At 37.7% G+C, this 27697-nt stretch overlaps 1 protein-coding gene across 2 annotated transcripts; it reads right to left on the minus strand.

The window, feature by feature from the left end:
* Positions 1-4116: 4116 nt before the first annotated feature.
* On the minus strand, positions 4117-18538 carry Atp23 (ATP23 metallopeptidase and ATP synthase assembly factor homolog). Of its 2 annotated transcripts, XR_003301663.2 has the most exons (7): positions 18170-18538; positions 15168-15213; positions 13962-14043; positions 9578-9715; positions 7649-7732; positions 7294-7432; positions 4661-4734 (listed from the first exon to the last, which is right to left on the minus strand). XR_003301663.2 is itself a non-coding variant. In XM_026398421.2 (6 exons), the coding sequence occupies exons 1-6, from the start codon at positions 18354-18356 to the stop codon at positions 4531-4533; spliced, it is 741 nt and encodes a 246-aa protein (XP_026254206.2). In that variant the 5' UTR covers positions 18357-18538; the 3' UTR covers positions 4117-4530. The 2 variants fall into 2 exon arrangements, 1 of the variants encoding a protein (XP_026254206.2); XM_026398421.2 differs by lacking the exon at positions 7294-7432 and having other exon boundaries at positions 4117-4734.
* Positions 18539-27697: the final 9159 nt, after the last annotated feature.

The raw sequence follows: 27697 nt of genomic DNA on the forward strand, positions 1-27697 counted from the left end.
ACTTTAGGTGCAATTTTGGTGTTTTTTTTATATATATAACAAAGGCTAAACTGTAGAATGGTATTAAAATTTATGTTTCCCTTTGATGGCCATGATTCTCTATAAGAATTTGTATTGAGACCATGATTGACAGCAGAAAAACATTAGTGGTAAAGGCTGGAATAAAGAGATTACACTCCCCGGGGGCAAAAGGAATCTCCAGAGGGAGACATCTAGTGGTTGTTAAACATTTAACTCCCTTTTCCCAGAGGAATCTAGGCAAAGGTGAATTGAAAAGGGTGTGGATATAAATCTTCCTATTTTAAGTCAAAGAAGCTAGCAAAGCACACAGGAGTACAAAACAACAATGGGGAGAATCCCTACAGGCTTGTCTCGGCTTAATATGCGAACAAAGGGAACCCAAGCATTTCCTTATATACCACTCCATGTAAAATGTCCCTCTTTGAACAGCTAGAGTCTGATCAGTAAGGGGAGGGGTATCCTTGGGAGGAGGAAGCGCACGAGATTGCAGTACCCAGATGTATGTGTTACTGGGGCATTCACTCAGCACCGCTTCATAGACCAGTCACCATAAGATACCCTATGGGGGGAGGGGGGGGGCTTTGTAATTCAGGGGGCAGTTGCCACCGTTCAGAATCTTTCAGTTTTTTCAACCCTTTGTTCCTCTCTCCACACATCTAATAAGTGCCCTGCCGATGAGTGCCCAGTTATTGTCCCATAGAAAGAAAGAGACAGAACATGCACCTTAAAAAGATGTGAGGTATGAAGGAGCTTACCGTGGTGATTGTTGGGTGTGTGGGAGACTCCCCACTGAAGTTAAGTCTAGGGAGAACACCACTCCTCTCAGAAGAGCGCCAAATTCAAAGGTTTTCTCAACCAATCCCTGTAGGACACAGTGTTTGCTTGCCGTTCCTGAGTCACCTGGCCAATCAGCACAGGCCAAGTCGCCTACAGCAACCCTTCTTAAGCAGAAGCTTGCAAACTCACGCTCTCTGCCCTCTTCCTCTTCTTTCTCTCCTCTCTCTGCTCTCTTCTTTCTCTCTGCTCTCCTTCTCTCCTTTTCTTCCCCTTCAGGCAGTCCCCCAATAAAATTTCTTGGTTGAATCTCCCTCTTGGGTGAGTCACTTGCCTTTCAGTGATGACCTAGCTGACACCAGTCTTGAAAATCAGGACTGGGTTCTTGTTCCCCTGGTTTTGAAGTTAAATACCCGAGATTCACAGAGGTAAGAGCAGAAAGTAAATTTTATGTTCAAAACAGAAAAGAGAGAGCTCTCTCTGAGTCCTCTCTTCCAGAGAGGAGAGGACCCAGAGCTGGCGCCCATAGGTATGGAGGTGTTTAGCCTCTTTATAGATTTTAGGTTTCCTTTCTTCTCATGCCTAGCTGTCCAGGGGGGTAATCCCTTGTGTTGGAAAGTGCAATTCTTTCCCTCTCCTGGAGGTGTTAGCAACCAATTGATGGGGAAGTGCTATCCACCCATTTCCTTCCCTTTGATTATTAGCTACCTGTCCTTTGCCCAGGTCTCACTGTTATGAAAAGGGTGTACAAATATTTCTTCAAGACCCTGCTTTCAATTGTTTCTAGTATACATCCAGAAGTGGAATCGCTGGATCACATATTCATTCTGTTTTTAACTTTTCGAGGACTGCCATAACTCTGCTCTAATCTTTATTATTTCCTTTCTTCTGTCAGTGTTAGGATTAATTGGTTCTTCTTTTTCTAGTTCTCTTTCTAATGTGTTTATACCTCTAAATATCCCCCCTGAGCACTGTTTTTGCTGTGTCCCATAAATACTCCTATATAGTGTCCTCACTTTCATTCACCAAAGGTTTTTCTGATTGCTCTTATAGTTTCTTCTTTGGTTCACTGATTGTTTAGCTTCCACAAATCTAGTTTTCCTTGTTACTGATTTTTAGTTTTATCCCATTGTCACCTGCAGGAATTTGTAATGGGTTCGTGTTCCATGGAGTCCAAGAATAAACACCATGAACCGCCAAGGTAAGCAAGTAAGCAGGGACTTGACTGATAGGAAGGTGAAAGGAAGACTCAGAACTCCTGAAAGCAGTTGGGAGGAACCAGAGAGCCATTTAAGTCCTGCAGTATTCTTCTTTCAAACACACATTGGAAAAATTGATAAACTCCTCCTGATTGGTTCTTCACTGTTAACTAGGGCTGTGTCCTTTGTTAATCGGTTCTTGATATTTCAGTTGTCCTGGGGTTGGGGGCATGCTGGATTACACAGTCCCTCTCCTCCAGATGGAAATTTACACCCTTAGAGAAACAGGAACAGTGTTATTATACGCCGGGGGCATGTTAACACAGCTGCTCTGTGCTTGTCCTCTTGTCCATCTTTACTGTCTCTTCGCTACTCTTGACTGACTATCCTTTTCTACCTCACCACTATGGTCAGAGAACATCCATTATAGACTTATATTATTAAATATATTGAAACTTACCATGTGGTCCAACCTGGAAAATGCCCCATGTGCACGTGAGAAAAATATGTATATTTTTGCTTTGGGGTTGAGCATGCTGGGTGGGGCGGGGGCCAGCACACAAGTTAGATCTGATGAATTTGTTGTGTTGCTCAAGTCCTCTACTTCCTTACTTATTTTCTGTCTGGCTGTTCATTATTGAACTTTCCAACTATTCTCATTGAATTATTTACTCTCAATTCTGTCAATTTTTGCTGCACATATTTTGATAGCCTGTCATTAGATGCATAAACATTAATAATCATTTTATCTCGTTGTATTGAACCTTTCACTAATTTACAATATCCCTCTTGGTCTTTTTTAAATTTACTTTTATTTTTGGCACTGGGAATTAAACACAGTACTTCTTTTTATTTTGAGTCTCACTAGTTACCAACACTGGCCTGAAACTTGTGATCCTCCTATCTCAGCTTCCCAAATCACTGGGTTTACAGGTCACATCTAGCTTTTTGTTTTTTAAGTCTGCTTTATCTGATATTGCTATAGCCACCCCTGCTCTCTTATGTTTACTACTTTCATGGAATATCCTTTTTCATCCTTTCACTTTCAACCAACATGTGTCTTTGGATCTAAAATGAGTCCCTTATAGACAGCATATAGTTGGATCATTTTTTTTCTCCTTCTACAAATCTGTTTTGATGGAAGAGTTTAATCCATTTACATTAAAAGTAGCTGATAAGGAGAGGCTTCTGTCACTTTCCTCTTTGTTTTCTATATGCTGCATCACACTTTTATGTCTCAATTCCTACATTACTTCTTTTGTGTTTGATTTTTTTTAAGTGAAATGTTTGAACTCCCTTTACATTTCCTTTTTTGTATATATTTAGCTATTTTTGTGGTTACCATGGAGATTACATTAGCATCCTAAAATTATAACACTCTGATTTGAATTTACACTACATTCACTTCAGTAACAACAACAACAACAAAACACTGCTCCTTTTGTTAGAGTAAGTACATAGAAAGACATGAGTAGGAGGATGAAGGACTCACTCCCTCTTGAGTGACAAACTATCACTCCATCTTGGGTGACAGAAAACTCCACCCATAGCTACCTCCTTCAGATACTACCTTCTTCAAACTAAAGAAACCCCATGTTTCAGCTTAAGGAACCTTCCATCTTTGGAGCACGCTCAGAACACTGATGCATTGTTAAAATTTGTATCTAAATAGATTTTAAATTCTAAAAAAAAAAAAAATAGAATCCTGCTTATTTCACTCTCTTCAAGCCACATCTACACATAAGCATCACCATCTTTTCAGTCTGCACATAATCTAAGTGAAATCTAAGTGATATTTGCCAGGAGCAGGTGAAATATGCATGTGATGCCTTTGGTAAGGGTTTTAGATAAGCTGACAGTGTCTTCTGAATTCAAAATTCAGATACAGGGCCTAACAAGATTTGAAAAGGATCATTTGAAAACTAGACTGCATTATAAATTTAATGCATTACCTTACTGAAAAATATTTAATCAAGACTATCCTCCGAAAATTAAGCCACATGGTAGCTCACATGCATACTGAAAGAGTGGAGAGAAAATGGCGTGACCATTGAATGAGTTATTCTCAACTTTAATTCTTTACATGTTTTAATTATGACAATATTTTTTTAAATGTCCTACAATGAGATCAGTTCATTTTTCTTTACATTTAATGTAAATATCAACTTTGATCCCCTATCAACATCAGACAAGGGCATACTTCATAGGTTTCATAATCAGATTTTAAAATAATCTCATGTAATAAAAATAAATCAAAATAATAAATAAAATATTAAAAAATACAAATATACAGTAGAAAATACAAAATGTAATTTATTCATCCTAATTAGCAAATGATTAACTCCAAAGACATAATTTTAACCTTGTGGCTTAAAACAATTTCATTTTTTGCCTGTTACTCTTTCTGATCATATATTAAAATATCTTCTGCATTTCATCTGTATTTAATTGATCATTTATATTTTGTACATTTGTTTTCTTGAGAACCATATTTTTTTCTTCATGCTGATTGAAGCTCTGTAATATAAAATGTCATTCATATATTTGAGTAATATCGATCCCGGTTTTGAAAGTCTCTATGAGCATATCTTGCATATTTCTCATTATGTGGGATCCTTCCAAAAGGTTCATGGTCATTGAAGCAAGATTCAAAAACTTCATCAACAGCCTTCTCAGCTACTTCTTTGCTGATATTCCTAACAGCCAGGATAGAAAGAATTGCTCTGTCTCGCACACAAGTCTAAGGAAAAAGAAAAGTATGTGGCCTTCATTTTATGTGAAATTTAATCATGAAATATCAATTTATATAATGTCTGAACCACAATTAAAATTAATTTACTCTCATATTACTTTATTAATTTGTCATTCAAAAGAAGAAAACACAGAAATGTAATTCAAATTATGGAAAATGTTTAGCCAGACTTAAAATCTTCTAGGCATAAGACAGACTTCGATGTTCTCATGTTTTCCAATAATATAAGCAGATGTCATTCTCTGAAGTTTTAGGCAACGTTTGCTAAATGGTAATTCCCAATTTTCAAAATCACACACTTTAAAAAAAATGTCTACAAGCAAGGTCCTAATTGATTTCCATAAAATTTAATTACATTTAAAATATACTTCACATCTTCACCTCTCTTCCTTCTCAGCTGACCAATGCTAGCTAACTTTTCCTTCAAGAAGGGCACTCTCTTCCCTGGCAGCAATAGAAAATCACACACATATACATCCAAACTTGGAAAGTGCCTTAATTTTTAGACAGAAACAAAAATTAAACAAAACTTTTTTTCCCTGTCTGTTCTTTGCATAAGTATTAAAGTTCTAGTCCCAAGAAAATAATTTACCTAATGTTACACAGTAAGTGACTAGAATTTTTCAACCTTCTAACTTATATTTTAAGAAATATAAGAGCCTGCTGTTCCAGTTCTTGGAGAGCTTTTAATTCACCTTTTTCTACTCCAGTCCAAAACTAAAAGAATAGCTTTTGATCATTTCCTAAAAAAAATAATCAAAACATGATTTGATGGCTGTGCATCATGACAATCACCAATTTTCTCTGTGTTTTCCCAGTTCTAATTTAACTTGGTCTACATGCTTAAACTGGAATTAGCACTGGAATATAAACCAGTGTTTCTCAACCCAAGTTAACACCAAACACTGATTTGTTTGTTTTTGTTGTTGATGATGTTTTGGTGGTACTGGGGATTGAACTGAGAGACACTTTACTACTGAACTAATCCCCAGCCCTTTTTATTTTTTATACTGAGACAGTGTCTCACTAAGTTGCCCAGGCTGGCTTCAAACTTGGAATCCTTTTGCCCCAACCTCTCAAGTAGTTAGGATTACAGGCCTGAGCCACTGCATCCAGCAAACGCTGATTTTAAAAATAAATGCCATGCATAAAAGAACAAGAAAACAAACGAACCATATGAAGCCACAACAGCAATTGCCAGAGAGAGGAAATTTCTCTTTCTAGAGGAAAAAAAAAGAACTAAAAATCTGACTCCTGCCAGACATGGTGGTGCACGCCTATAATCCCAGCAGCTTGGGAGGCTGAGGGAGGAGGATTCAGGAGTTAAATGCCAGCCTCAGCAATGGCAAGGTGCTAAGCAACTCAGTGAGACCCTGTCTCTAAATAAAATACAAATATGGCAGGGATGCAGCTCAGTTATCAAGTGCTCCTGAGTTCAATCCCCAGAACCAAAAGAAAAAAAAAAATCTGTCTCCTGAAGCCAAATGGTTGGAAGACACAAATGTAAACCACAATTTAGCTTTACTTCTTTCTACATGTAATAAATTTCTATCAAAATAAAAGTATAACTGTGCAATCTTACAGTCAGTTACAGGACCTACTGTTTCCATTTCTTGGATTCAGAAGCAGAGATTCCATTCCCTCAACCAGGGTCTACTACTTCCACTTGTCTCCCAACCTGCTGCTAGTTTTACTTATTTTCTGTTTATTTTCTTTTATTCAATGGTAAAAAGGGGGAGAGACTTCTCTTTCAAAGACCGTGGACCCAGTTAGGGATGTGGCTCAGTGGTAGAGCACTCACCTAGCATGTGCAAGGCTCTGAGTTCAATCCTCAGCACCACATAAAAACAAAATAAAGATATAGTATCCAACTACAACTAAAAAATGTATTTAAAAAAAAAAAAAAGACCGTGGACCCAGAGCTCATGCTTTAATCACATTATCTTCTTATTAGTTCTAGGATATGCTAATGTACACCCTGCTTCCATTCTCTCCACTGACAGTGACACAGAGAATTTGCCAGGGAAGTGGGTAAGAGACATGTGGTGCATGACCAGTTAGTAGGTACACTGGGTTGACTTGGCACTGACTGGAAGCCTAATGGTCCAATCAATCCATTCAGAATAACTGCTCTCTCCAAGCATCAGGCTTGTCTTCCAGCTCACTGAGTTCACAATTTCTATTAATAATTTGCCATGACTTTCCACCCCTCCACTCCAGAGTTGAGTTGCTCTTTCCTCTGGAAACCAAAGGCCTCTCTGTCATTCCAAGCCTATCCTCTTTATATCTGGTTGAAACTGCTATCCTGATGAGTCTAACTTCACAAATCAGCCCAACAAGCTCTTCTCACAGAAAACCTCTAACCAGTCTTTCTCCCCAGCATGGACACAGCCTTGAGAGCTGTGGGCAGAACTTCTCATCTCCATTATCAATCCTTGAGCTCTATACTGCCTCCTCACACGATTTTAAAAATACACTTTCCCTAGATCCCCTATCATGACATTTCTCCAGGGCCTTGACTTAACTATCAGGGGCACTGATCCTTACCCATGCAGTCTGTTCTGAAGGGAATTATAATTTGTCTCCAGAATACTGTGTTAGCTTCCAAATGTAAGTGCAGGACTTTAGAATGAAAGACAGGCTGTGGTTTCCTTCTATTCTTCATCTACCCCCATCCAAAAGTATCCTAGAGGCAAAAGCAAAGCCCTTTTCACTACCAATATCTCCTAGATACATAGTTTGTCTGTAATTGTAAAGCAGAAGTAAATTCCATCTACTCAGTTAAATGGGCTTTTCAATAAGGAGTTCTTTCAAATTTCAAATACTAATGTACTTCATTTTTTCATTCATTATTTCCAATCCTAATACTCTTGAGGGTAGGTGATTTCATGTTAGTTTTTACCTGATGGTGTTGTTTTAATCCAAACCGTAACCTGAATATTTCATTTACAAGTGAACAGTCCCCACTAAGGTTAGCAGCTCGAACCTATCACAAAGAAAAAAGGCAAACAAAAAGAAAATAAATGCTCATGCCCTGTGTTTTTATGATAGCAAACAATTTTTTAAAACTGAGAAAGAATATAAAATTAGCATGTTTTTCTAGGAATAGAGTTAAGTATTTCTTTTAAAGAATTTTCTTTATTAACAACAAAAGCACACATTTGTGACCTATAGTAGACAACATCAAATACACTGAGGTTGGAGAAAAGTTCATTCTCTTACCAAAGGGAATTTTCTAAATTTTATCCCATAGCTTAAAGTCCATATCTCTATAAGATATAAGCACTTCTAGAAACTACCAAAAGGACTTCAAGAGAGTATTTTGATCTACGAACCAAATTGCAAAGTGAGCTCAAAACTGGATACACTGGTATCTAAGACATATCTTTGATCATAGGTCTCCTCCCAGCCCAAGTCCACATGGGGGAAAACTTTCCCTAGATCCCCTATCATGACATTTCTCCAGGGCCTTGACTTAACTATGAAAGATTAATACAAAGAATTAAAAACATTTTTTATACAAAGAACCAAGAACATTCAAAAGCAGTCATGCTATGAAAATGACAGACTGCAGTTAGAACATATTTTCTAATTTGCTACATTTCAATAGATTTTTTTTAAAAGTCTTGGAACTACCCACATAGGTTCCACAGCCTCTGGCAACATTTTTGCTAATTCATTGCAAAGAGAATGGCTTCATTCCCCAAGGAGCTTAACACACTTAACTAGCTAATAGGCATTAAATGCCCAAGATAGAGAGCTATTTAAAAACTCAGGTTTCAATCTACTCTCCAAATAATATGAATTATATATAATTAGATGCAGTGGGGTCACTTATTAATTTCATGGGAAAGAAAAATAATCTAAGTTGTAAAGTGTAAGCTTGAGATTGATACGAATTTTTTTTTAATTTTTCATTACAATGCCCTCTTCTGGGGCTGGAGATGTGGCTCAGCGGTAGCGCGCTCGCCTGGCATGCATGCGACCCGGGTTCGATCCTCAGCACCACATACCAACAAAGATGTTGTGTCCACCGAGAACTAAAAAATAAATATTAAAAATTCTCTCTCTCTCTCTCTCTCTCTCCTCTCTCACTCTCTCTTTAAAAAAAAAAAAACAATGCCCTCTTCAATTAATAAAATAGTAGTATGGAATACACATCTCTCTAGGAACATATGTGTGTATACATGTGAAAGGAATCCAAAGTGCTTATGAATAAATATATTTTATGTTATATATTTGAAACTAAATGTTTTATTCTAGGTCAAGCAAGGACTTTACCTATGGAAGATGTGTTAACACGGCAAACTGATTAAGAACCCTGGTTGAAACCCTGCCTCTGCCACTTCCTAACTACGAATCTAAACAAATGCTTCATTTCCACTTATGTAAAGCAAGGATAATAAGAATATCTTCCTTGATAGGTTGTTGCGAAGATTAAATAAGAATCCATTCAAACAGAATAGTGTTTGGCATGTAGCCCTCAGTAAATGTTAAATATTATATTATTTAATGTTATATAACTTATTCCATAGGAAAAAATGGTTTATTGTTATAATTAAAGTCAGTCATCATTATTATTGGGCCTTAAGTTATATTTAATACCACTTTAAAATATACTTAAAATTTCTCTAGTTGTACCTCAAAAATTATATTTATTAGTTAAATATAGATTATATGTATATTCTATATATAAATATAGAAATTCAAGACTAAAGTAGAACTGTGACAATAAGAAAAGCAGTAAGTTTAAGCAAATTATACTGAATAAAATGTAAAGCACAGAGTATTCTGGGGAAAAAATGTAAGTGTCTTCTACAGTGAAACTCACCTCTGAGCAGGCCAAATGCCTGACATTAGAGAACCAGTGGACATGAGCACGACAATGATCAAATGCGTGAATGAGCTCGTGGGTGACCACTCTGCTCATGTGGGCCTGGTTACGGATGTTATTCTGGCACAAAACAATCTAGAAGACACCAAAATAAAAGAAGTTCACGTATTTCTAAAATCTACTTTCGTTCCACAGATTCTACCTTACCTCCCACATGATCCTGTGAACTCACCTGCTTGGAATGCCTCTGGCTACTCTTCTTCACCAACCCCACACCTGCTCCTTGTCAAGTCCCAGTCCTCAACGTGCATGCTCTATTAGCCTTCTCTATAACTATTTTCTCCCTTCTCCTTTCTCGGGATCACAATGGCACTTGGGTCAAGGACATTTATTCCCATAAGAGTCCTCACTGAGCTATCTTAGCCCTGTGGTTACGACTGGACTTTGGAATGAAAGAGACAGATTCAAATTCCAACTCCAGTCCTTGCTAACTTGGTAAACTGGGGCAAATTTACTCAACTATAAAAAGGAGATCATTTACAGTACCTGCCTCATTGAATTGTGAGAATTAAACAAGAATATATCTAAAATAGTTCTTAGCACATTTCTGAACAATAAATGAACACCGTTGTCCTCATTCTATTAGAATAAGAAAAAAAATGCCAGGAAAAATTCCCAAAAAGATCTTCACAAATAGCACACTGAGCAGGACTCTGTAAGAATAAGACACAAGAGAGCCAATAATGACACACCATTTATTGTGCACTTCCTAAATACTAGACACTAGTATATGTACCAGAAATTTTATATATTCATTTAAAATTTTTTATTTATTAAGACCTAATAGTAGATTCACAGTCTACTAATACACAGAAATTAATAAAATACTTACCAAAATATTTAAAAACATGAATGACAGTTGTCATCAAGAAAAACTCAGGTTGTTCTGAGAACATACAGTGAGAAAGAACATACGGTAATCTAGTCTGTTTAAAGGCACAGAATATTTGAAAACTGAAAGCAGGGCAAAGAGCTGAAGCCCAGAGCCGGCCATGGCAGGCCTGAGATGAGGCTGGTGAGGAAGGCAGAGACCAAAAGACTCCCCTGTCTTATCTTGAGAACAATGGGAAGCCACTGAGGGGGAGAGCTGACATAGACCACTGCTTTTGTTTTATGTTGTTTTTATCCTTTTTACTATACTTGGATGAAGCAGCAGAAGATGACAAAACTGGATGCAGAGAAATTACTTCTAGGCTAATGAAATATTCTAGGCAAGAGTCAGAGAATGGGGTACCTGAGTTAGAATGGTAAGACTAAAAGAGGAATTTAGGAGGCAAACTGGACAAAATTTGGTGATGGGTAGAAGATGAGGAAGGAATAAAAAGTATCCATAAATTTCTGGCTTAAGTAATAAGATGGATGGTAGAACCATTCACTGAAATATGAAAAGCTAAAAGACCAAACAAATGAAATATGCAAAATTTAAAAAATTAGGTTGGGTGGTGACAAAGAATGCAAAAATCATGAATTTGAACTTGGACATGTCAGGTCTAATTTGCCTTTAAGACATCCACGGAGAAGTGTTCAGTGGGCACTTAGATACATGAATGTGGAGTTCAAAAGAGATTTTAACCTAGAAAAATTAATGAGATACCCTTGGCAGAATACAAAGTAAGAAAAAGTAAGTACACAAAGGATAAAAGGACTTCAATAGTTAATGACGAGAAGAAGGGTTTCGTATCAAAAGAGTAACCAAAGAGTGTTATGTATATGAAACCCTGAGAAGAAAGTATTTGACATGACCAGCTAAAGTCCAGTGTATATATATTCCAAGACCCAGAAATTATGCTCTAAGGCTTGTATCTTGGAGAAACTCTTGCAGATGAGCATTAGGACAGAAGGTAAAAATGTTCATAGCAGCATCATTCATAACAACAAAACTGGAAACAATCAATATTAGGATAAACTGTAACACTCACACAGTGGAATACTATATAAAAGTGACTTAAAACTAACATTGAAACACTAAATGCTCACTATGGGCCACGCACCATGATAAGCAACTTTATTAGAGATATCTCATTTAATTCTCAAAATCATTCTATAAGATAGATATAATAATTACCCATATTTTACAGATAATAAAATAAACCAGAGAGGTTTATTTAGTGTGGAAGAATCTCACAATGTTAAACTAAAGAATTGATTCACAGAAAACAATCTACTGTAAGATTTCATAAAGCTGGGTGTGGTGGCACATGCCTTAAATCCCAGCAACTCGGAAGGCTGAGGCAAGAGGACCACAAGTTCCTTACCCTGAGTTTTGGAAATCATTATTTTTCTGAGTGTTTTATCATGTACATATACCGTCTCAGCAACTTACCCAAAATCTGTTTCAAAAATCAAAGTGCCAGGGGTGTAGCCTTGGTAGTAAGAACACCCCTGGTTTCAAACACCAGTACTAGAAAAAAAAAAAAAACTACAAAGTATTACATAGAACTCAAAGCATTCTAGATACAAAGCACAAAAGCAGGCATCTAGAACAGTACATTTCTAATCTGTATATGTACATGGTAAAACATTCAGAAAAGTAATGATTTCCAAAACTCAGGGTAAGGAATAAAGGGATGTGGTTAAAGATGAGCACACAGGCTTCTAAAATCCTGGTGATGTCCCGCTTCTCAAATCTGGGTTGCAGTTGTACAGCTGTTTCTTTTATTAATGAAAGTGGACATACAGGTTTTTTACTCTTCTATATGAATGAAAAATTTAATTTAAAAAACAAAAAGGGAAGCCGGGTGTGGCAGCCTGTGCCTATAATCCCCAGTGGCTGGGGAGGCTGAGGCAGGAGGGTCGCAAGTTCAAAGCCATCCTCAGCAATTTAGTGAGGTCCTAAGCAACTTAGTGAGACCTGCCTCAAAATTAAAAAATAAAAAGGGCTGGAGATGTTGCTCAGTGATTAAGTACCCCTGGGTTCAACCCCTGGTACAAAAAAAAAAAAAAAAAAGTTAATGTGAAAGTTCAAAAGGTCCACACTATTTAACCCCCAGAGTGAAGCAACAGATGAACTCACCAAGAGCCATTTTGAAACTTGTCAGTATTGTGAATACCAAATTACAAATGAGGAAACTGAGAATAAGAAAAAACTTGCCCAAGAACAATAAAAATAACTTGCCAAAACCCAAAATTTTCTCCCTTGAACTATTCTGCCTTTTCCCATGATTACTATACAACAATTACAAATAACCAAAATACATATGAAATTCACCAGCAAAACAGTTAAGAGTAGTTAAATGAGGATTACAGATACAATTGGAAATAGTTACTTTTATAACACCTTTACCTACAATCATCATATGACATAACCCATTTACCACCTTCAAGACTGTCAAACTCTTCAAGGACTTAAAACTAACAATGAAACATTAAATACTCACTATGGGCCAGGCACCATGAAAAGCAACTTTAAGAAAACTTACTTCGGATCAGAAACTTCCATAGGTAGTTATCACTTCTCACCATGTTAAGGTGTAACCCTTATATTTAGCTCACCATTCTTTCCAATTCTATTTCCCCTTTCTCCCCATGCCCACGTTCCTGCCTTCCACCTAAACTAGACCACATGCCATTGCCCAACATGCCTGCTGATTTCACAGCACACCACTTATGCTCAGGTTACTACAACTCTGAGTCTTTGCCCCTGAAGAAGCTTTATATCCTGTAGCAATCCCTTGGTATTTTTCAGCCAATCATCACTTTCCATTGTGGTACCAAGTGCTGCAGCCTGGATCTGATGTCCCTCAAGGGCCCACGTGTTGAAGGTTTGGTTCTAACCTGATGTACTATTGGAAGGTGGTGGAACCTTTAGGATACGGGGCATGGGAGAAAGAAGTTAAGTCTTTGTGACTGTGCACCTGAACAGGATATTGAGACCCTGACCCTTCACTGTCTCTCTTTCTTACTTCTACTCCACCATGAGATGAGCAATTTCCTGTCATGCACTCTTGCCATGATGTACTGCCTTGCCTTGCCATAAATCCAAAGGTATGGGGAGCCAAGCAAGTAAGGACTAAAACTTCTGAAACTGTGAACCAAATAACCCTTTCCTTCTTATAAGATGATCGTCTCAGGTATTTATCATAGTGATGGAAAGCTGACTAACATAGCAGGCCTACCTGAAATAGTTGAATCTGCCTAAAATTTTATAATCATCTGTTTGTGTCTTATCTCTTCTGAGAATATAAGCTCCTTAAGAGGAAGGACCATGACTTAAACTTTTTTAAAAACCTACACAAAATCTATGAAACAGAATATTCAGAATGTAGAAAGTGCTCAGAAAAATATAAGAAAGGATTAAAGGAGAGAAAACAAAGATACCGACCTGAGATGTTGAAGCATCAAAACCTCCACTAACATTTCCATTACAATCTTCACAAGAAAAGTGTCTTTCTTTGTTTACAGCACTAAAAGGCAAGAACAGATAAAAGAGAAGTTTATATGTGGGAAATAGCCCTGGACCAGAAGTTTGGAGAAACCTCCAAAATACAGGAAATCCCCTCTGCCACCAACAGATGTGAAACCTTGGGAAAGCAATTTAATACCTACAGAACTCAATTTTCTCACCTGTAAAATAGGGAGATTATCTGCCAAACTGATCCTCATTCAAATTCTATGTGATCCCATAAAGCATTTGGTTGACTGAATTGGATACTGTGATATGTGATGTATTTCCTATTTTAATATAAAATATTATATTATAATATAAAATAAAGAAAGTAAACCTTTTCACTTTAAAAAAAAAAAGACTATTGGAAATATGCTGAAGTTCCTGCCTTTGGTTGGAATGTTAAGTTGAAGTCAGAAGTTACTTCTTCTAATCCCCTCAAAGTTAAACCTATAAAAGACTCCTACATAACACTCTGAACACTCTGTCCTCCATTAAGGACAATGCCTAGGCTGGTGGAATGAAAAGGCCAGAAAGATTACTAACAAGAAAGATTTGGCTGGGTGTGGTGGCACACTCCTGTAATCCCAGCAGCTTGGGAGGCTGAGATAGGAGGATCACTAGTTCAAAGCCAGCCTCAGCAACTCAGCAAGATTCTGTCTCTAAATAACAAATATTTAAAAAGGGTTGGGGATGTGGCTCATAATTGAACATCTCTGGGTTCAATCCTTAGTACCAAAGAAAGAAAGAAAGATTTGAACGTTGTATTTACTAAATCTCCAAGGTGAATAATAGAGCCAGAGACTGAGTTAGGTCAAAAAAACAGCTGAAGAGCCAGGCTTGCCTTGAGAGAATACGGCAATCACTATCCATGAAAAAGTCTTCATGATCTGAAGTCAGAAATTTGAAGTAGCTCAAAGCTTTTCGGTTTTTTTTATTTTGGCAGTCAGAATATAGAACAGCACTTTTAAAAGATTTAATTACCCAGGCACAGTGGTACATGTCTATAATCCCAGCTACTTGGGAAGCTGAGGCAAGAGGATCATGAGTTTCAGGACAACCTGGATGACAACTTGGACAACACAGTAAAACCCAGTCTCAAAATTTAAAAAAATTTTTTTAAAGTAAACAAGAATTACTTACCAACCGGAGTGCTTCATGGCATCAAGTAGAAGTTTGACATATGGATCTAAAAAGATATTGGTTCAATTAAGTATGCTAATTGGAAAAGTAGCACCAATTAAATTATCCAAATAGAAATAGATTATCAAAAAGTAATTCACACGGCTGGGGCTGGGGCTCAGTGGTAGAGCAGTTGCCTCGCATATGTGAAGCACTGGGTTCAATTCTCAGCACCATATAAAAATAAATAAATAAAATAAAGTTCTGACAACGATTAAAAAATATTTTTTAAAAAAAAGTAATTCACAAGTCACAAGGAAATCATACCATCTGAAAATTGGCAAAAAAAAAATGAGCATAGAAATGTGAACTTAAATTAACTTCAAAGCAAACTTTTAATTAAATAAAACACTAATACAAACATGAAGGTGGTACCATCAAGCATCTTAAACAGTGTCAAAAGTCATTTGTAGGCCAGGCATGGTGGCGCATACATGTAATCCCAGCGGCTTGGGAGGTGGAGGCAAGAGGATCACAGGTTCAAAGCTAGCCTCAGTAATTTAGTGAGGCACTAAGTAACTCAGTGAGACCCTGTCTCTAATAAAATACAAACTAGGGCTAGGGATATGGCTCAGTGGTCAAATGCCCCTGAGTTAATAATACCTGGTACCAAAAAAAAAAAAAAAAAAAAAAAGTCATTTTCCGTTAAATGATCAAACATTTAGAATTACAGTGTATACCAAAAGAGTGGAGGAATCTTGAGCCACATTCATAGAAAGAATCAATTGCATAATTTCCAGATATGAAGAATGACATAGCTACACTATTTCTGTGCTGACCAGACAGCACTGGTAACACAAGGTCCCATTCCAAGTTCCACACTCCAAATGGGACTCACCAGTTGAAGCTCTCCCATGGGGGAAGGCAACTAAAATAGTGGGGGGCTGTGCTTGCCAAGAAGCACTAAAGGATTTGAGGGTTTGGAAAGAGAAAAAAAGAGTTAATTAGGACCACAAGAGGTTCAAGTATTGAAAGGGTGTCATGAGGAGATGATTCAGTCAATATGCTTCAAAAAGTAGCATGAGGACCAAAGTCACATGTGACAGATTTCAGCTCATGAGAAAGGATTTTTCCAACAATTAAAGTTGGAAACAACAGACAAGTAGCCGAGAGTGCCTCCCAAAACAGGTAACCTGTTCCAGGAGAGATATATAGATATCTGGACAGTGATGGAACAGAGGTTTTCCTGTATGGGAGTGAGAATCCTAAATGATTCCTGAGGGCCTTTTAAGACTTTAGCCTGTGACTACTCCTGGAAAATACAATGAACCCAGATGCCTCTAATATACACTTTGCATGCACGTATCTTGTCTGAGTATAAATGTACAGGAAGACGGGGGGGGGGGGGGGGAGTAAAAAAATGTTTAATGCAAAAATAGGTGAGTAAAAGAAAAGTAGCAAGGTATAGCTTACTGCTTTACTAACTTGGTTCTTCTCAGTGTTAACAGAAATATTACTACTAATAATAAGTATTACTAAATAAGTATATACCAGATGCCAGGCATCATATTTAAGTGATTATTCAAGCAACTAAGGGCTTTCTCTTTGGAAGGCTGAGGTGCACGGAATCATGGTCAGCACCCCAACTTCCTCACATCCTATCCTAAATTGTCCTCCACTATTTGGCTCTTCTGCTGTAAGAAAGCTACCCTTTATTCAGCTCCTGATATGCTGGCATTTTACCTTCTTCAAATCTATTCCTCACAACCCTAAAAGAGGTGTGATTATCTGTTCATCCCTTTTGGCTTTTTTTATTTTGTTTTATTTTGTTACAGATAAGACAGGTTAAGTCACTCTTCCATACAAACTTAAAAGAAAGACCAGAATTTGAACTCATATCTAACTTTACTGCCCAGGTTCTTTCTACTATATTCCACTTGTAAATGCCTTAAAGGTAGGGACCTTACTCCTTTTTGTATTTCTTCCCACACATACTAGGAAGCATTCAGTTCACATTTATAAAGTAAATATAATGTCATTATCATTCCCTTCCTTTCATCCTCCCATCTCCTTTGATTCACTATATGCAAGTAATCCAAAGGCTGGAAAATCTTTGGGAAGTCTACTTTTGACTGGCCAGCTGTTTAACAGTAACCTTGCTATAGGACAAGTATGTTTAAAACTTTACTAAACCTATCTTAAGTAGACTTGGGAAGTCTATTTCAATGCAAAGGAGTTAAGAAATCTTCTCTAGTGCAATATCTCTGGGACTGAGAGACATGCCTCGGTGGGTTTCCCTATTTAATCCACAGCAGTAGTTCTTAATCTTTTTGAATCCATGAGCCTCTTTGAGAATGTGATGAAACTATGAACTTTCTCCCCAAAAAACTTCATGTAGGTGTATATACACACAATTTTTCAAGGTTTCTATGCGTGGTAGCCCACCAATGCTTGAAGTTAAGAAACCCTCACAATGAAGAGCAGGTTTGCAAAACTGGTTTTGCACTGCCAACAATAATCTGTATACGGGGTAAAAATGGGAGTTCATAACCCACTTGAATCAAATGTATGAAATATGATATGTCAAGAACTTTGTAATGTTTTGAACAACCAATAATTTTTTAAAAAATTTTTAAAAAGAATGCCTTAATTAACGGGGCTCTTTTAAACCCCACCTCACCCTGACCATAAAGCCTCCCTGTTATTTCATAACTTATATAAGAAATCACTGAACTTGACCAAAAAGGGCAAACTCCTAGCCCAACTTTTTGTTCATCCCACAAGCAACAGTAGTACCAAACGAGGCCTCAGCACCTCCTCTGATGTGGAAATTAAGGTCTCGGCCCCCGTCTCCGCCCTCAAGATGCTAGATCTTCCTAAACTCTGCGCAGAGGTGCCTGAAACCGGCAGCGACTGAGACTGAACTAAAGCTCCCCGGCTGAGAAGGGTCCAGGCCCCCTCCTCGCCCACTCGATGTCAGACACCACCCCGCAGACCCCCAGCCTCCAGGTCACTGCTCCTACTTGTTTCCACCGTCTTCAGGAGCATTTGCTGGCACTTCTGGTTATGGGTGATGAAGCTGGAAAAGAACCCTTGTTGGGGATTCCCCTGGGCCAGCCGTTCTGGGAAGACTTGGCACGAGACTTGTGGCTGCTGCAGCTGCTCCCCTGCTGCGGGGCCAGGTTGGCGCTGGTCCGAAGCTCCCGCCATGCCTCTGCAGACTTTGCAGCAGCTTCCTCCAGATCCAACTCCGGTGTGATACAGGAAAAGGTAACCTCGCTCCCACCAACCCCACGGTCCGGGCCCCTCCTCCCCAGAGCCAACCAGCAGCTAAGCAGGACAGGGGACGTTGGGCTGCAGGGTCGCTGAGCCCGGAAAGGGACGCCAGCGGGGCGTGGCTACAGCCTCTGGGCGGGGCGAGAGGCCCTACGCGCGGCCAGAGGTTCGTGCAGGTGGGCGGAGCTGGGACTGACGGCTGCCCTCCCAGGCAGCACTCCGGCTACTCACGATTCGCAGTTGCCCCTCGGTGTAGGTGGCTGGTCCCCAAAAGCACCTTTATGAAGTTTTCTGCAGAACTGCTGGATTTCCTGCCTCCTTCCTCTCTTCCTGGCCAACACTGGTCACTAAGTCCCTTTCTGCCGCTGAAGGCCTCTACAATCCTCCCACTCCCTACCTTGCCCAAGGAAAGGCCAGTTGCTAGCTCTTGTCCACCTTTTCTGACTCCTGCGGTCCCTCTGATCCACTCTACCAAACCATGCCCAGACCATATTGAAAACAGTACCTTTCAGGAGAGTTTGAAAATCTTGATTTTCAAACATTTGATTCCAAAGAATGATTTGTCACATCAAAAGCCTCAAGATGTGGAACCCAACTCCTTTTTTTCTGGCTCATCTGGACCCATTCATCTACCCTACTCTCTTGCCACCCCAAATAACTCTGAGATAACAAAACGCTGTTTACTTCTACCTCCAAGCCCGAACTCATCTTGTTACTCCTATTTTTAAGCCCTTTTTTTTTTTTTTTTTTTTTTTTTTTAGTCCCCATGATTTAAAGCCCAGGTCAAAACATGTCTTAGATATTAATCTAAGTTAATGTCTCCAGATCTCCCAAAGTACAAAGTACTTCATACCTGTTACTGCTTTCATCACAACAAGCCAGGTTTTATCTAATTTGTGTGTTTTTCTTTTCCCGTTAAATTAACGCCACTACAATGGTGCCTGCAGAATGGAGAGCCTGAGGAAACAACCTGGGTGTGGTAGCACACTTCTGTAATCCTAGGTATTCTGGAGACTGAGGCAGGAGGACTGCAAATAGGGGCCATCCTGGGCAACTCTATGAGGCCCTGTATCAAAATAAAAGGATGGGGATGTAACTCAGTAGGGGAGCACCCCATGGTAAGCTACCCAGGGGAGAAGAGAGGAGAGGGGAGGAGAAAGGAGGGGAGAGAGAGGAGAGGATCCTTCTAAGGAAACAAAGATGAATAAAACTGGTGAAAGTGAGGAGCAGCTTAAGACTTACACAGGAAATATATCTAAATAATATAGGGTCACAAGACCTTGAGATAAACAGTGCCTTGTGTCATACTTGCTCAGTAAATATCTAAATTTAGTGGGATGCTAACATTACTCACATTTAAAATATTATAAAAACATGAACACCGCTTATGAAGAGATTTCTGAAGCTATAAGAAAAAAGAAAAAGTAGATACTGTTTATTGAGCTCACCTTGGATACATTATTTCTAATCCTCACTACAACCCTTCAAAAATATGTAATATTATCTCTAATTTGCAGGTAAGAGTACTTCCCTTTGTAAAATAAAATAATTTATCTAGGACCACACAACCACTTTTCAATCCTGTTATAGAACTAAAACACACACATACAGAAAATTAAATCATTACAATTCAGTGTGATTAACTTGGAATACTGAAGGAAAGAGAATGTAGGGCCTAAAATGGACTATAGCTGTAAACATTTTAAATACTATTTAAAAGATTATTCAGCTACATGAATAAGCAAAACATGCAAATTAAGAGCCATTAAATTAGCACTTTTCAATACTCACTACTAAAGTAACAGTAAAAAATTATACCAAAATACCAGTGGTCATATAAGTATTAAAATTTTTATTATATTATTCTGAATTTTCCTCAATTCTATTATAAGCATAAAAATGCTTTTCTAATTAGTGGGGTGTTTTGGTGGTTTTGGTGTTTGTTTGTTTGCTTTGGTACTGGGAATTCAACCCAGAGGCGCTTTACCACTGAGCCATATCCCCAGCCCTTTTTATTTTTTTTAGCAGGGTCTCATTAAGTTGCTTAGGGCCTAAACTGCTGAGGTTGGCCTCCAACTTGTGATCCTCCTGCCTTAGCTTCTGAGTCATTGGGATTACAGGCCTGAGCCACCGTGCCAGACTTGAGTGGGCTTTGGATGCCAAATGTCCAACTTCATCCACATACAGTATAAGGACACACAGGTGGAATAAGAAGGCATCAGAGAAGAAAGTACAAATACAAATGAGTTTAAAAGACAAAAATAATTACCACTAAGAAATGAGAGTGTGGGCAGATTTAGCTATAAAACTTTTCATTACTCCATGGTAGCACTTAGTAAAACAAAAAAAGGACAGAAATGCTCAAATGTCCAATAAGAAGTATAATGCAAACGAGTGCCTTTTAATAAAATACGCTCATTAAAAGCTTTTCAAGTTACAAACAGTACATACAATGTGATTGCCTTTTCAATTTTTAGTTACTATATGCATAGTAGTGGAAAACTCCATAGTGTTCGAAGTGGTTGTCTCTAAGTTGATGAGATTTAAAGGTCTTGTCTTGGGGTTTTGTTTTGTTGTCTTCATTTTCTTATCTGACCGCCCCCCATCTCAGTACTGGGGGATTGAACCCAAGGACTCTCTCACTGAGCTATATCCCCTGGCCATTTTTTTTATTTCAAAATAGGTCTAGCTAAATTACACAGGCTGGCCTCCAGTTCAGCCTCCAGACTAGCTGGGAGTACAGGAGTGCACCACCATGGCGCCAGGTGCTTGCCCTCATTTGTTTGTTTAATATTTTAAAAATAGCTATTCAACCAAGAAGAACTTTAGCAAAGTCCTATAAAAATTCTAATTACTATTGCCAAAAGGAGAATGCTGAACAAATGTGTTTATGGGCTAAAAATTCTTTTATGGAACTCATTAGCAGTATAAGACACAAAAATATTTATGATGTCGTAAAACTGCTGGAAAAAGCATGGCATTCAGTACAATTCAGTTTTTATTTGGCCCTCATTTTCTAAAGCAAAAATAAATGCTTTTTATAGGAAATTAAGTTGTTCAATTCTATCTCATTAACAAATGAAGTTACATATAACTTTAAAGTGTTTACCCTCTTCCAGCTGTTTAACATTTAATGCTGTTTCAACTAATTTTCAATTGACAAAAAGTGCACATATGGTGTTCGACGTATTTTGAAATATATATACACTGTGGAATGATTAAATCAAACTAACTAAAATATGCACTTTTTAAAATAACTAACACCTAACCCACTTATTGAGTCAACAAAGCTCCTAAAGATTATTACGTTTCCTTATCTTTCCAGTTACTTTCAACGTTAGGAAAGAAAACGTAACCCGCCGCCCTTCCTACGAATACGCCACGAATCCACCTTATAATAACCCCAGCCCTCCAGGAATCGCCCCCGGAAGACCAACAGGCATCTACTTCCGGAAGAAGTCACGCCTCCGACCCCGGAAGTGAGTGAGCGAGAAGGCGTGAGGCATTCTGGGAAAAGTTAAGGAGGTGGGAATGGGGTTGTGGGTGTTACCTGGGCAACCGGAGGCGAATGACAGTTATCTGCGGTTTGGAGCGTTTAGCAGAAAAGGTTGGGATGCTCAAGGTCTTTAGGGATGAGCAAAAGGGCCAAGAGAGCCCTCCTCAAAGAAGATCATCCAATCGGGAGGTTACCGGCTCGCGTTTCACCGCGGGAGTGCTGGACGTGGGAATCTGGGTCGCGCCCTCTTTTGATTATTGAGGCGAAATGCAGTGCAGTCCAGTGGCTTCTCCCTGTCCTTTCTCTAGTTTTCTGCTTCCTTTTAGAAAGTGAATTTCTAAATTACATCATAATGTGTTTTAATGTGAAAGTAAATTATTCTTGTTTTTGTAACTATGGAAATTTTTAAAAAGAAAAAAATAATTTATCAGTAATCCAGCTATCAGAAGTAGCTTAAATTTTTAATGTATTACCTATCAATTTTTGTTCTCTGCCTAAGGTTTGTTTTTTGTTGTTGTTGTTGTTGTTTTGTTTTTTTACATAGTCAAATTGACTTGGCGAAAACCATTTTGCTTTTTTCATCTATGAATGATATTAATTGTGATGTTAAAAATCTTAGCAACAAGAAGGTATTGAGGCCTTAATGTAAATCTGTTCGCAGTGAGTTTGGATGCAGAATGTGAAGACAAATCTTTCAAGAAGTTTAGCTGTAAAGGAAAAGAAGGTTAGTTGCCAGAGGAGAATGGCAAGTGAAAGAAAGAAATTGGAATTTTTCCGAATAGGAGAGAGACTTACTGATGTGTATTAATACAAGAGGAAAAAAATTGGTAACCTGGAAGAGATTAGATACTGCCAAAAAAGAGGATAACTGACTGACTAACTCCCTTAAGAAACAAGAGGAGGAGCTGGAGTTGTAGCTCAGCGGTAGAGAGCTTGCCTCATATGTGTGAGGCAATGGGTTTGATTCCCAGCATCACATATAAATAAGCAAATAAAATAAAGGTCCATTAACAACTATATATATATATATATATAAACAAGAGGAAATGAGATCCATAGATCAAGTACATAAATTGATTGGAGATAGAACTTGGTAAGAGGATGTCAAAGTGGGCATGACTGTTCAGAATTAAAGAACTATTACAAATTGGCAAAAGAGTAACAAAAATATATCAAAATATAGTCTGTGTAGTGGTGTAGTCCCACTACTTGGGAGGATGAGAGTCAGGAAGATCACTTGATTCCACAAGTTTGAGACCAACAGGGCACTGGTCAACATAGTAAGACCTTGTCTCAAAAAAGAAACATACACACTCAAGAGCTATAGATGCACATATCCAGCTGAATTATTAGTAAATGTAAATGTCACATTAAGTGCCTGTTAAATTGTCAGAGATTAAAAAGAAAATGTGTGTTGGGCAAGGATTCAGTGGAACAGGCATTGCAGGTAGGAACAGAAATTGATACCCCCAGGAATTTTAGAGCTATCAAAACCCTTAAAATGCGTACATTCTGAGACTGAATAAGTATACTTGTAGGAACTTCTCAAAATAATCAAAATTGAAAATATATATTGAGCTGCGTAGAGTTCATTGCAGCATTGTCTGCCAACAAAAGACAGATTAAATATTTTATACCCATACTCCTTAAACATGATAGTTTCAGATAAGAGAAGTTCACTCACATTAGTTTAAGTAAGAGTATCCTTTTTTTTAAAGAGAGAGGGAGAGAGAGAGAGAATTTTTTAATATTTATTTTTTTAGTTATTGGCCGACACAACATCTTTGTTTTGTATGTGGTGCTGAGGATCGAACCCGGGCCGCATGCATGCCAGGCGATCGCGCTACCGCTTGAGCCACATCCCCAGCCCAAGTAAGAGTATCCTTGATATTTCTGTGAAGATGCAATCTCATTGCTACTCTGGTGCACAGTCAGTGGGATGCTTTGAACCATCAAAAAATGATGATGTAGGGCTAGGGTTGTGGCTCAGAGGTAGAGCGCTTGCCTAGTATACATGAGGCACTGGGTTCCATCCTCAGCACCACATAAAAATAAAGATACTGTGTCCACCTATAACTAAAAAATATTTTTTAGAAATGATGATGTAGAAGACTATAAGAAAATGCTTATGAGATACACTGATTAGAGAGAAAAGTGGATATGAAATCAGTGTGTAGAATGGTTCTTAACCACACAGTGTCTTTTAGCTCTTCTGCTTTTTTGTTTATCTGTGTTTTAATCAATGAATATATTTTGTTAAGACAAATAAAATGTTCTTTAAAAGATGCAGATAAGCATTTTGGGGCAGAAAGTTGGGAATTGATCCTGCCTTGAAATAGATGACAGACTTTCTATGAAACAGGAAATCAAATGAAATAAAAAGCTTTAACCAGCTCTAATAACTATTATAAATGTTTTATGGATCTGTATTATTTGTTGATGTCCCATGTCTCTCACAAAAGACTGACATGCTTAGAAAAAGATATACACTATAATAGGAGAAAATGATTGACAAAAGGTAATTGGAAAACAAAATAAAGCCAGGCATATATTATACTCCCAAAAACTCATGCCAAAAGTTCCTGTGTAAGTACCAAAGGGGTAGCACAAATTGGACTCTTAAGGATCCTAACAACTAAAACAAAAGGAAAGTATACTTTGATGTGGCCCATAAGGTTTTTCTTTTTTGCAAAATTTTTCTCCCAGAGGCTGGGGGCATAGTTCAATGGTAGAGTATTTGTGTATTGTGTGCAAGGCTGTGGGTTCTGTCTCTAGCGCTTAAAAAAAAAAATCACAAGGTTCTCATAAGGAAGTGATACAAGATTCATCTGTTACTATTGTAATTTAGGAACATCTCAAGAAAGATTACAATCATCAATTAAGTAATTGCAAGTACTGTGAAAAATTAAAACACATGTAAGACAAAGACATATATATAATATGATGAATAGGTTGTATGATAAATACTAGAGTAACTAATTTGAATAACAGTATTTTAGTCAAAAAAGTGAGATGGGATTTTACAGTACATAAAAACTTTCAATCAGTAAGGTAATATTTATGGTTGTCATTTCTTGCATGTAATATGCCTATACAATGCTCAGCTCTTTAATTCATTAGTTCATTTTAATTCTCAAAACAACCATTTGTAAAATGGGGATACTATCCCATTTTACAGATGAAGAACTAGACATTTACCAAGATTAGATAAATTGTCCAAGATCAGCTGGTTGCTAAAGGAAAGAACCAGGATTTCTAAGCAAGTCTATTCCATCCACCACTTTCTTAACTACTATTTTTAAGAGATAGCATTCCAGTAGATTTGCCAAGTAGAGATTGGGGAAAGATAACTGAGGTAGAGAAAAGAGCAGTAAATGGAATCAAAAACTGGGAAAAGCATAGGTTATGTTTTGGATACAGCATACATATCCTCACAAAAATCTCAGTAATATGGGATATATGCAGGTGAACACAGGAGAATAAAGCTAAAAAGATTGGGGACAGATTTTTAAGGATATTGTAACAATGTCAACCTAGTAATCTTTTATCTTTCTCACACAGACTTATTGGTTTAAGCTATTAAGAATCATAATCAGCTGGGCATGGTAGCACATACCTGTAATCCTACCAACTCCAGAGGCTGAGGCAGAAGGATCTCAAGTTCAAAGCCAGCCTTAGAAACACCCTAATTAACTGAGCAAGACCCTGTCTCAAAAATAAAATATAAAAAGGGCTGGGGATGTGGTTCAGTGGTTGAGAGCCCTGGGTTTAATACCTGGTTCCACAAAAACAAAAAAAAAAAAAAAAAAAAAGAATCATAATCTTTGGCAGAATATACTATAAAGTCATTGAATTTTTTACCAATTTGATAGAAAAATTGTTTCTTAGAATATTTAATTATGCACAGCACTTATTAAAATCAGAATTCAGCCAGATGCAGTGGCACAGGCCTGTAATCCTAGCGGATCAGGAGGCTGAGGCAGGAGGATTTTGAGTTCAAAGCCAGTCTTAGCAAAAGCAATATGATAAGCAACTCAGTGAGACCCTGTCTCTACATAAAATACAGAATAGGTCTGGGGATGTGCTCCTGAGTTCAATCCCCAGTACCTCCCAAAAAAATCAGAATTCATCACTATTAGGAACTTCCATTTATGTCGTGTGTGTGTGTGCACTCGCGCATTTGTATGAACTTTCTGTTCTTGAGACTATTTAATATTTTATTGTTTTTTTATTTTTAAGTAATACTGCATAAGAATTATTAGATATTATGTAATTTTCAAGTATTGTAGGTTTTTTCCTAATTTTTCTTGAAATGTACCAATATTTACTAATCTTTTCAATCATAGGACTATTTTTGACTCAAGATGATTTTTCAAACACATTAAATATTAGATATTTTCCCAATATTTTATGTATTTTAAAGAAATCTTATTAACATTCTCTAGGTGTTTCTTAAAAGAAATAAAATGGATGAAATAAGCCCTAAGTATAAGTACATGGTAGGTGGCAAAGTATATTATAAACTTTTGTTTATCTAACTGAAAAAAAAAAGAAAGAATCATAATCTTTTAGGTCTGAGACAGTATGCTCACAAATTCAAGGCCCACCTGAGCAATTTAGAGAGACCTGTCTCAAAAAAATAAAAAAGGACTGGGGGTATAGCTTGGTGGTAGAATGCTCCTGGGTTCAATCCCCAGCCACCATTCTACCCCACCCCCCAAAAAAGAACCATAATCTAGAACTTCACAGAAAGTTGGCTTGTGTAGGGTATAGTTTACCTGATAAACACCTCATTCTTTAGGCATATGGTACCTAAAAAACAGAGTTTTAAGCACAAATATCTTGAACCTAAAAATTCTATATGAAAGCTATGGGTGAGAGATTTGACAGTGAAACTAGACTGGAGACAACCCAGCCAGGTGGAGTGGAAGGTCCAATTGCATATAATAGAATCCTTTATAAAACTGAGTAAACCAGGCATGGTGGCCATGCCAGTCTGTAATCTCAGTAACTCAGGAGGCTGAGGCAGGAGGATTGCAAGTTTGAGGGCAGCCCAGGCAACTTAGTGATATCCTGTCTCAAAAAATAAGGGATGAGAATGTAGCTCAGTGGCAAAGCACCACTGGGTTCAACCCCTAGTTTCACCCCCCCACACACAAAAAATGATTGGGTAAAGGGCATAAGATTATAACTCTTAATATCCCTTTCAGAACTAATTCTGTGATCATCTAGACCAGAGACTGCATGTCCCTAAATTAGGGACTAAAAAGGTTTCATAAATGAGGAAATGATAAGGAGTGATAAAGATAGATAGGATTGTGGCTGAGTTTAGATGTTCCATCTAAAACTTCAGACCATTCTCACAGAAAGACATAGTATTTGTCAGATTTTCTGATTTTTCAGGAGAAACAGGAAAGTCATATTTTAAACAATATTATACAGAACAAACAAATTTTAAACTTCTACCAAAGGTGAAAAGACTTTCTGCCATAGGTGAAAAGGCCTAAACAAGAGTGATACGTGTATAAGTTAAAAGAATTAAATATGGAGAGAGAGGAAAAAATTAAAAAGGACCAAGATATACCCTAGGTAATGAAGGTATGTTGAGCATGGGGAAAATTTATCATTAATGTGTGTCCACAAATTTAATTTGTGTGTCCAAATTCAACTATTGAGTTTCAGAACTCTGTGGGATTTATCTGGAGAACGGATACATGAATGTAAAACAGAAGTCTGGAAAGAAAAGATGAAAGAAAATTCAAAGATGTAAGACTCACTT

This window comes from Urocitellus parryii, chromosome 5 (genome assembly GCF_045843805.1).
Source record: "Urocitellus parryii isolate mUroPar1 chromosome 5, mUroPar1.hap1, whole genome shotgun sequence".
NCBI classification, from domain to species: domain Eukaryota; kingdom Metazoa; phylum Chordata; class Mammalia; order Rodentia; family Sciuridae; genus Urocitellus; species Urocitellus parryii.

Excerpts from the sequence above, each read along its gene's own strand:
- Atp23 (XM_026398421.2), bottom strand. The coding sequence starts at position 18,356 with ATGGCGGGAGCTTCGGACCAGCGCCAACCTGGCCCCGCAGCAGGGGAG. Across the intron at positions 15,214-18,169 it reads CCTGAAGACGGTGGAAACAA|ATCCATATGTCAAACTTCTA; the intron begins GTAGGAGCAGTG and ends ATATCTTTTTAG. Across the intron at positions 9,716-13,961 it reads TTGATGCTTCAACATCTCAG|ATTGTTTTGTGCCAGAATAA; the intron begins GTCGGTATCTTT and ends GGTGTCTTCTAG.